The sequence below is a fragment of the Macaca thibetana genome, chromosome 6 (assembly GCF_024542745.1).
Source record: "Macaca thibetana thibetana isolate TM-01 chromosome 6, ASM2454274v1, whole genome shotgun sequence".
NCBI classification, from domain to species: domain Eukaryota; kingdom Metazoa; phylum Chordata; class Mammalia; order Primates; family Cercopithecidae; genus Macaca; species Macaca thibetana.
The window spans coordinates 33,603,555-33,613,464 of NC_065583.1; the positions used below are offsets into that span (position 1 = coordinate 33,603,555).

General features: G+C 36.1%; 1 protein-coding gene across 1 annotated transcript in view; it reads right to left on the reverse strand.

Moving 5' to 3' along the window:
* The window catches only part of SPINK5 (serine peptidase inhibitor Kazal type 5), a 74,672-nt gene extending 67,448 nt beyond the window's left edge, over positions 1-7,224 (reverse strand). Inside the window, exons 1-3 of the mRNA XM_050794055.1 lie at positions 7,105-7,224; positions 5,828-5,853; positions 603-730 (exon numbers count right to left, since the gene is read on the reverse strand). Coding sequence (XP_050650012.1) covers positions 603-730; positions 5,828-5,853; positions 7,105-7,159 — 209 coding nt within the window. The 5' untranslated portion in view covers positions 7,160-7,224. The remainder of the gene's footprint in view (positions 1-602; positions 731-5,827; positions 5,854-7,104) is intronic.
* Between the last annotated feature and the right edge of the window lie 2,686 nt (positions 7,225-9,910).

A 9,910-nucleotide genomic window follows, 5' to 3' on the forward strand; every position in this document is an offset into this window, starting at 1 on the left:
CATTGGTTAGAGATTGCTAAACTACCAGGATACTAATTATTTCTGGGCTGCAAGGAGTCGGAAACTATCATCTACCCTTTAGTTTATCTCATCCTAGAATAATGCTAGGTGTCTAAAGACACTGGCAGCTCACAGAATCAGGGTATGCCTTGCTTAAGTCCTTCTGCTGGTTGGCTGCCACAAGGAGAGTCTGGCATTATGCTTAAGCCAATCTTCTCAGTCCGTAGGCTGCAACAGAATCAGGTCTTAACAGGCCCAGGGAACCTGACTTTCTTTGCCAACTTCATTTTTTTCCAAAACCAGAAGTTCAAAGTGGAACTACATCCTCAAAAGACTATAGAGTGCTACAGAAGGTATTGATACTGGGCCCTCTGGAATGCTTTCGGAATCTTGTTTGAGTGATTATTAAAATCTTTCCAGGTGGGTGGCAATTATCCAACTTTATCTGATGGAAGATGTCAGAGTGATCTGCTCAGCACTTTTATTTAACCATTTCAGTTTAGAAAAATGCACTTGAAAGAAAAGAAAAAGAATACATTTACCAGTTCAGAGACTAGCTGTTAACTCAAACATTGCAAAGAAAGAAAGAAACCTTTACTCACAGTATCATTTTGCATGTGGCACATTTATTGATGAACATTATTCCATCAAGACTTAGAAAAAATTTCTTATCCTGGGGACAGAACAGTTTTCCATTTTTCATAAATGCCTGAAATTCATGGCATATTTCCTAAGATAATGCCAAAAAAAGTTGTGTTAGCTGAAATTGCATCAAAACAAAGCTTTGTTTTGATATATATGTAGATATATGTATATGTCTACATATATACACGTAGATATATGTATATGTCTACATATATATACATGTAGATATATGTATATGTCTACATATATATGCACACAATTCAAAGGTTTTATGAAGATTAACTGTAAGTATGTAAAGCCCTCAAAGAATGCCTGATACATAGTAGGCATTCAATTAATAAATTATCCTCCTTCCTTCTTCCTCCTTTTTTATTATTATTATTTTGATGTTGGTGGCGATTGTCATTATTATTACTGGAATATGCTAAGATGGTATATATAAAGTACCTAGTACACAGTGGGCCAACAGTAATTGCCGCGAAAGGAGTATGAAAATGTTGCTGAAGGACTGAGGCAAGGTGTTTGAGCACTGAACACTATAAAATATCTGCCTACATTTCCCCATGGGTGTACTGCAACATATCGGCTCCTAGAAATTTTAACAATGTTAAATGAAAAAAGGATTTCTTGGTTCTATATATTTGGAAAACAAATTTCTAGGCTGGTTTATTTTCTGAAAAGAATTTCATGTCCCTTGATCTATCATTTGACTATGAGCACAGGCAGACTGACCTTAAAGCTAATAAAGCTTAAGATTCAGGGCCCTTCACTGTCACATCCCCCTTCCGAGGTTCTGGGAGAGGCCTAACCATTTTGCATTTTCAAATTTGTGTTACATATTTTTTAAAAACCCATATTCCCACCCCCACCACCATCACCACAAATGCCATCAACACTACTATAACTACCATCAGAATCAAACCTTGTGAATCTATGGAAGTACTGAGGAAATTTCTCAATAATTGCATAAGCCTTTATCTCTCTCTCTCTCTCTCTCGTAATTTTTTTGACACATCATTTGGAACTAAAATCCTACTATATTTGTTTTGGGCTTTTAGTTTTGTAAATACCAATAACTGTGTTATACAAAGTTTAAGGAGGACAGTGGAAACATTTTAAATAATAGAATTGGTGGGGAAATAGAAAGTACAATGACCCTCAAAAGTGGTAATTCCTTCTTTTCATTCATTCAATACATTTTATGAAAGTCCTGCTATCCATCACGCATTCTTTTTTAGGAGCTTAAAATATGTGCTACCTAGTAAAGTATGTGCCACCTAGTAAAGTATGACTTTAAAATGTTATATTCCCTTTTAATTTAGAAAACTCACTAGGTATTTGTTTATTTAGTTTTAGACAGAATCTTGCTGTGTCGCCCACCCTGGAGTGCAGTGGCGCAATCTCAGCTCACTGCAACCTCTGCCTCCCAGGTTCAAGAGGGTCTCCTGCCTGAGCCCCCTGAGTAGCCAGGACTACAGGTGCATGCCACCACATCTGGGTAATTTTTATATTTTTAGCAGAGATGGGATTTCACCATGTTGGGCAGGCTGGTCTTGAACTCCTGACTTCAAATGATCCACCTGCCTTAGCCTCCCAAAGTGCTGGGATTAAAAGCATCTACCTCTGTACCCAGTGAAAATTCACAAGGTCTTTAGATTAAGCCTTTGGAATCTAAGGGGATTTTTGCTGGTTTTTGTTTTGATTTTTTTAAAAAAAATCTGCTTCAAATTGCTTGTATCAGGAAACAAACAAAGCTTTTGCTTCAACTCTGACAAACACAACCTCTTCCGAAAAATTTACTAAAGGTTTCTATTTAGACTCTTATATCTATATCTGGGGTGTTTTGTGCTTTTTCTTTCTTTCTTATTTGTTTATTTATTTATTTATTTATTTATTTTTGGGAGATGCAGGGTCTCACTATGTCACCCAGGCTGGTCTTGAACTCCGGTAGTCTCCTATATCTTTATGATCATCATTGAATGAGCCAGCAATCTCTTATTATTAGATTACTATACTTTGCTAGGTGCCCTAGATACAGCATTAGGTAGGTAAAACAGAAGTATACTTGCCTGGATGAATAAAGCTGTTCTTAATCTAGCCTCTTAAAAATGGTAGGCAGTTGGTAGCACTTGCAAAATGATTAATGGTGAAGGAGAATCACTAAAAAATATCACAGACCAGCCCTGGGAAATTTTGCTAAGGATGGCATGCTAAAATGTATCTAAGATTATTATCACTACACAGTAACTCCATCAGAGTAGCACAGTAGTAATTTCTGGACACAGATTAATTACTGGGCATCTTGAGATCTGTCTGATCTCTGACTCTACAGTATCAAATGCCAACTTTGCAAGTTGTGCTTACCTTGCCGAATATAATTGATCCTAAAATCCATACAGTAGAATCAGAGAAGGGCCTGAGGCCTTTGTAATAATAAAAAAAAAAAAAATCCCTTATTAAGTAAGTCTTATAGAAAGTGTGTAGAAGACTCATGATAATCCTGGAATAAAGCTATAAATAATTTTGAATGTTTATCATAAAAGAGTAGCATCAAACCAGGTGCAGTGGCTCATGCCTGTAATCTCAGCACTTTTGGATGCCAAGGCAGGAGAATTGCTTGAAGCCAGAAGTTCAAGACCCTCTTGGGAAATGTAATGAGACCTTGTCTCTACTTATAAAAAAATAATTAAAGAGTTGCATCAATCAGAATAATCCCTAAATTGGACTTATCCAATGTCACTATTAGATGAGAGCTTAATTCCTAGAAAGACTCCTTTTCTTACAAACTGAGCATCAGAGGCCCAGATAATAGGTTAAGAAACTTGTTCACAGTGATTAATTAGTTAAGATGAGATTCAGTGCTATTTTTCTGAGTTATGAAATTATCCAATGTATTCTCTTGGGAAACAGGAAAAGACCATAAAAATGGAAAGCAGCAGTAGAGTTTTTCTCTGAGCAAAATGGAATACCCTTTCAATGACCACAATAGAGAGGGTTGAAACAGAAGCATATTTAGACCAAAAGCCCTCCTGAGTTGAGTAGATGACTTTTCAGCGACTGTTTACTTGCAGGGTAACTTCCAGTCCCTGGCCTGTTTTTGTTTTGTTTTGTTACTGTTGCCATTATTCTCTTTTTCTCAGCATGTCCCAGGAAAACCGGAGCCCTCTAGGGCCAAGTTCTTCCTGTTTCCCTCACTGGCTGAGGCCTAATTTGCAGTCTTCTATTGTCCATCTCCAGCTATTATAATAAAACCCTCCAGGAGCTGCCATTGTCCTATCTCAGTGTTAGAGCACTGACCAGCTTGCTTTTGCCTGAAGAATGACTCTTAGGTGATGACAAATTTAAGCATGCTTAAGATCCTTGCAGATTGCTGCAGTGCTTTTCCCTGCTGTTTAGGTTCATGTTTATGACATTTAACATGCTTTTATCATGCTGAAAGGAACCCAAGCTACTAAAGTTGGAAAATAACCAAATCGCAGCATCATAAAAAAGACTACATCAATAGTTTTCATTTCTGACACAGTATCCAAAAACTCTGATTAGAAAGGCTTCCAAATAAATAATTACTTCTTTGTGTTCTTGCCTTTAATACCAAATATAAGAAGTCACTAAATTTGTTTTTAAAATGGTTTTCAGTGAAATGGAGGTTAATGCTATGAAAAATATCAGTGTAAAGGTCCCAGTATCTGCCACAAATCACCAACCATCATCACGGACTCTGAAAAAGAAAATGATGGTTTTATACACAGTGAGACTTATATAACATCCTTCTTTTTTCCAGGATAAAACATCCAAGTGAGCATGCTCTCTGCTTCCCAAAAGTCTAGCTTATTTTCTACTCTACTGAACTTTCTGGACTTCTCCTTAATCAGTAAACTTAGATGAAATAGTAGAGAGCATGATAAAATTATCTAGAACACTCATGTAAGAAGTTTCTTTAAAAAAAACAAATAATTGCAACAAAATACGTCAAGAGAATATTGTAACCATGGTTCTCAGAGTTTCAACATAAAGAATAGCTGTTTCACATTTTCATTCCTTTAATGTTCATGGCCAGGGATACAGCAAATTTTGACACATATTCAGCAAAACGTTTAAAATTGTGTTTTAAGTGCTGAATTAAGAGCATGCATAGCAGTGTGTGTGTGTATATAAATATACAAAATGTGTGTGAGAGAGTAATTGGTCATCTTCTCTTTCAAAGAGATGAAAAAATTTAACTTCTAGTAGAAAATGATTTTTTAATTTACCAAGCAAAAGAGTTTTAAGAGTTGGTAAAGCGCCTTCTTGCATCAGGGCCTCTGCGCTCACAGGTGCTTCTGTCTGGTCTGTTGTAAACTGCAAACACCTTCATGGTTCATTCCCTTATGACCTTCAGATCCCTATTTTAATACTGTCTCTTCAGAGAGAACTTCCCTGATTACCCTTATGAGAATGGATACCACCTCCATTCTTTGGGATCCTATTATGCCTCCTGATTTATTTTTCTCCTAGCATTTGTCATTATTTAATGTACCATATGTTTTGCTAAGCTACTTATAAATTTGTCTGTCTTCCTACACTAAAATGTAATTTTCAGGGCAGGAATTTCATTTATTTTGTTTACTTAAAAATATCAACAGCATCTCAAACAGGGTCTGACATCTAATAGATGCTCAATAAATATTTATTAGATGAACTATATACCCTAACTATATTCAAGATACAGAGCACTCTCTTTTGCATAATGATTACTAGAAAATTTATTTTAGCTTCCTATGTGGTGTATCATGGCTTGTTCAGATGTTAAATGGAACAACAGTAGTTTTCCAGTTGATTTATTTTTTGTTTATGAAATGTTAAAGTGCTCATTTAACATGATAAATTGCCTCTTGCAGACATCCATCATCATTAATATGTTGGGCGTGTGTGTGTCTCTGTGTGTGTGTGTGTGTGTGTGTGTGTGTGTGTGTGTGTATGAGAGAGAGAGAGAGAGAAAGGGGAGAAGGGGGGGGGAGAGAGAGAGAGAGAGAGAAAGATTCATGTCTTGATTCATAAAAATCTGTTTCTGTGTTTTTAACAAAAGCTATTAGTACCTACCAGTATAATATGTTTGTATTATTAACATGAAGGTGTTGGCCACAAACCATTTTTCTTTGGGAATCTTGGAATGAATTCAATGAACAGAAAAAGCAGGACTAACCTGATCTTCATTCTCACTGGCAGCATCTGGGATGAAAATATAGAAACCAAAGTTAAGGAAATGTACAATATTTAATAAACAAAACAATTCATTTAATGTAGTGTCCTGATTGCTTTAATGACAATATGTTGTAAAACCACAAATTGTTTTTGAACACATTAAGATTTACCATGGCAAATAAAAGAAGGGTGCTGGACCAGGAGATTAGTATGTATACTCACAAAGGTCTAATCACTCGGAAAGTTACAATTACTTTGGAAAATAATATTTATGTGAATTCTAACCCCATCAAAATCACTCATCTTCAAAAGGTCCTTTTGGAGCAATAAATGGCAGCCTCCCTTTTAAAATTACAATATAACATACATGCAAAATACTATACCAATTATAATATAATTTTGAAACTAAATTATAGTTTTAGTTGAAACTATAATATAGCATTACATTTATAGGATATATAAATACAATTTAATTTTCTGAATTCTGGCAGCTCTACCTCCTTATTACAGCTACAAAAGTTAGAGATCTGACAGAAGGTAAGATTAAGATCACAGGCTATTATACTCTCTCATTAACATAGGCTCTTTTGTACCTACATACCTATTTTAGGAAAGTGGGCATTATTTGTATATGATTTAAGACTATCTCTGAGTTTCTCTTTTTTAAAATTTTAATGTTTCAGAGCAACATAAGTCTAGGAAATTTGTGTTCTCCTAGGGTTAAATAGCAAATATAAAAATCTACCCTCCACCTCCCACAAAAGTCCCTCACTCTTTGGAAGAAATGCTTTCAACCCATTTAGCACTTGAAAACACAAGACTAAAATAAGCTAGAAGACTCTACTGCTTTAAAATAAGAACAGATGATTGAATTTTTAAAAATATTTCATTTATGCCTATAACATTAAAATACATATATTATTTACAATTAAGTTTTAAATGTCTATTATGTAGATAAGTATATGTACTATGAATTGATACATTTAGTAAGAGGAAGATGAAGAAGAATCTATTTAGTTTTCAGAATTAAAGAATTAATGGAAGAATTTCTCATGGTTAAAAAATTCAGATTATCTCAAACTACTTGCCATTTCTAAAGATAACAACATAATTATAAAGCCACATATATAAATCTTCAGAACTCTGTGTCTGGCAAGATATTTCAGGATTACATATACATACATAAACGTTTCTTGGCAGGAGTAGGGGGAGAAAAGTCCCTTCCCCAGGGCTTTGAGTTGTGTGGCAAGAAGCTTAGATTACACACAAATTGCTCACCTTGTATGAGGCAAAGAGCCAAGGGCAGAAGCACTGACACTGTGGCTATCTTCATGTTGAAGATGATGCAAGTCGCCTACAGGTCCACTCCGTGCATTGCTCAGCTGGTGCAGTATGACTGAACTCGGGGAGATGCAGTTTACTTTTATAAAGCACTGGTGACACCCACATAAAACCAGTTGTTCAAGGTCATGGGACTCATATACCACACCACTTTAGCTTCTATCCTTTAGGATCCCGACAGGGTGTCAGGTTTGAACAGAGAATATCTATCTCTAAAGTAGTAATGTGCTTTCATGGTATCTCCCCCAGAACGCAATGGATTGAGTCCACAGACCCTACTCAAAGTTGAATATTCTGTAATTCTATATAAGAACTGAATTCCCCAGAAATACCAGATATACTACCTTGTAGATAAAGATGTTTTTGACTGGACTCCCTTCATAAGTGGGAGGAGAGAGGAAAGGAAGACAGATTGGTTGTCCTACCAGTCGGGTATAGATTTAAAGATTTCCACATCTAGAGAAACCCAGGGTTCCTGTGCCTTTCATTTGTAGGTGTTCTGAAGTGTCTGAGTTCAGCGTCACAGACTCATATATATGTTAGAGTTGAACGACCCTAAAAGATAGCCTAGCAAAGTTCTAATGTTGAATATATGGGGAGGCAGGAACTCAGAGGAGCAATGGCTTTCTCATAAGCAGACAGTTTAGTTGGAGCAGGCAGAGGAGGCATCCAGCACTTTCAAGCAGACCACACATACAGCATTCTTTCCTCTCTGTACACCGCTTCACCCTTAGACATTAGAAAAGGCAGAAACGTTGGAAAAATAAAACTTGTATGTAACTACTTTTAAAACTTCTCAATCTGCAGGATATTTTATATTATGGAGCCTTATTTTATATTCCAGCCAAACATCATAATCATAAACATTGGAGACTCAGTTTAACTTTCCATAGCCCGTGATTACCATGATCACCCATATTACTGTTTGAAAATTTTGGCTCAGTTTTCTCTAAATTAGATTTCTTCCTGTATCATCCCATTATTTAGTCTCCCAAAAAGAAAAGAAGAAAAAAGTTGTTAACAATTATAAATATGTAAATGTGATATTTTCTAGAGAAAGTTTCTTCTCCTTAGTTCCTTCTTTCATCCTACAAGTAATACGTTTATTTCTACCAGCTTATTTTGCCCTAATAGCTTAAGAAAGCACCTGAAGAAACATGTGAAGATGACTGAAACCAGAGCAAAATTGTTTCATTCCAGTACTTCTCAGGGTCTTCACATCCACAGAAGAAAAGTTCAAGATTTTATCCAATTAAAGGCCTTTTTATGATGGTTCCAGAAAACTGATCAAGGTTGCCCAGCTTAGGGAGTATGCCAATATTATGAGATTTATCACAGTGAGATATGTCCTTTCTTTTTTCTCTCATGAAATTATTTCCTATAAAAATATAATCATTGGGCCAGGCACAGTGGATCACACCTGTAATCCCAGCACTTTGGGAGGCAGAGGCGGGTGGATCACGAGGTCAGGAGATTGAGACCATCCTGGCCAAGATGGTGAAACCCCGTCTCTATTAAAATACAAAATACGAAAATTAGATGAGCTTGGTGGTGCACACCTGTAGTCCTAGCTATTCTGGAGGCTGAGGCAGGAGAATCACTTGAACCCGGGAGGCGGAGGGTGCATGAGTCGAGATTGCGCCACTGCACTCCAGCCTGGGTGACAGAGCGAAACTCCCCCCATCTTAAAAAAAATGAAATACATAAATACACACACACACACACACACACACACACACATATATAATCGTTGGTTTCAAGGTCTGCACTATTGTTGTAGCTTGGCTCCTTTCCAATGGAATAGTAAAATTACTGAACATGCAGAGCGAGTTCAAATTCCATGACTGTTACAGGTTAGAAAATCAAAGTCCATCATAGCTTAATGGAAAGAGAATGAGACAGTGTTTCAGAAATCTGTTTCTATTCTATGTAGTCTTTTCAACTATGTAGGGATAGAAATGAACCCAGCTTTGAAGCAAGGTAGATCTGGGTCCAAATCTTGACTTGTTAGCCATGTTGCCTTGGACCAGTCACTTGTTTTCTCTAAGTCTCATTTTCCTAATATGTAAAATAAAAATAATAACACCTATATTGTACTAGTGTTAAGAGGATTAGAGATAAATCATATATATAATGCATGTGTGTGTGTGAGAGAGAGAGAGAGGTGCTTAGAACAAATATCAAGTTTATGTGATAAGCTTGATAGTTAATGATAGCTGGTCTTGCATTTTTACATAATTATAATAATGTGGTTGTACTAGATAATTTCTAAGATACCAAGAAAAGTCAACATCTGTTGATGGTGGATTTCGCCCATAGATTTACGTTTACTCAGCGTAGAATAATTACCCAAACACATTTTGAGGTGAAATTAAACTACAAAGATATATGTTCACTTTTTCCCTTTTAATTGTACTTTAAACCATAATGCCTAAACAAACCAAAACATTACCTGTTAAAACTTACCAAAACCATTGCTCTGTTTCAACCAGCATTGATTTTTTTGTCTCTTTCTCTAAAAGCCTCTTCTAAATATTAACATATCAGTACTAATTTTTTATCTTTCATCTGCCCTGTCAGACCATACGAAATGTGTCCCAACCATATATTCTGTTATTGATGGCAAAACAGTTTGATGAGTTAAAATGGAATCAATGACTGTGTATTATGCTCTAGTGATCCCTAGTCTAGCCCAAATGGAGAATATTCCCAGGAGGGGAAGTGGTACTAGGGTGGAACAGAA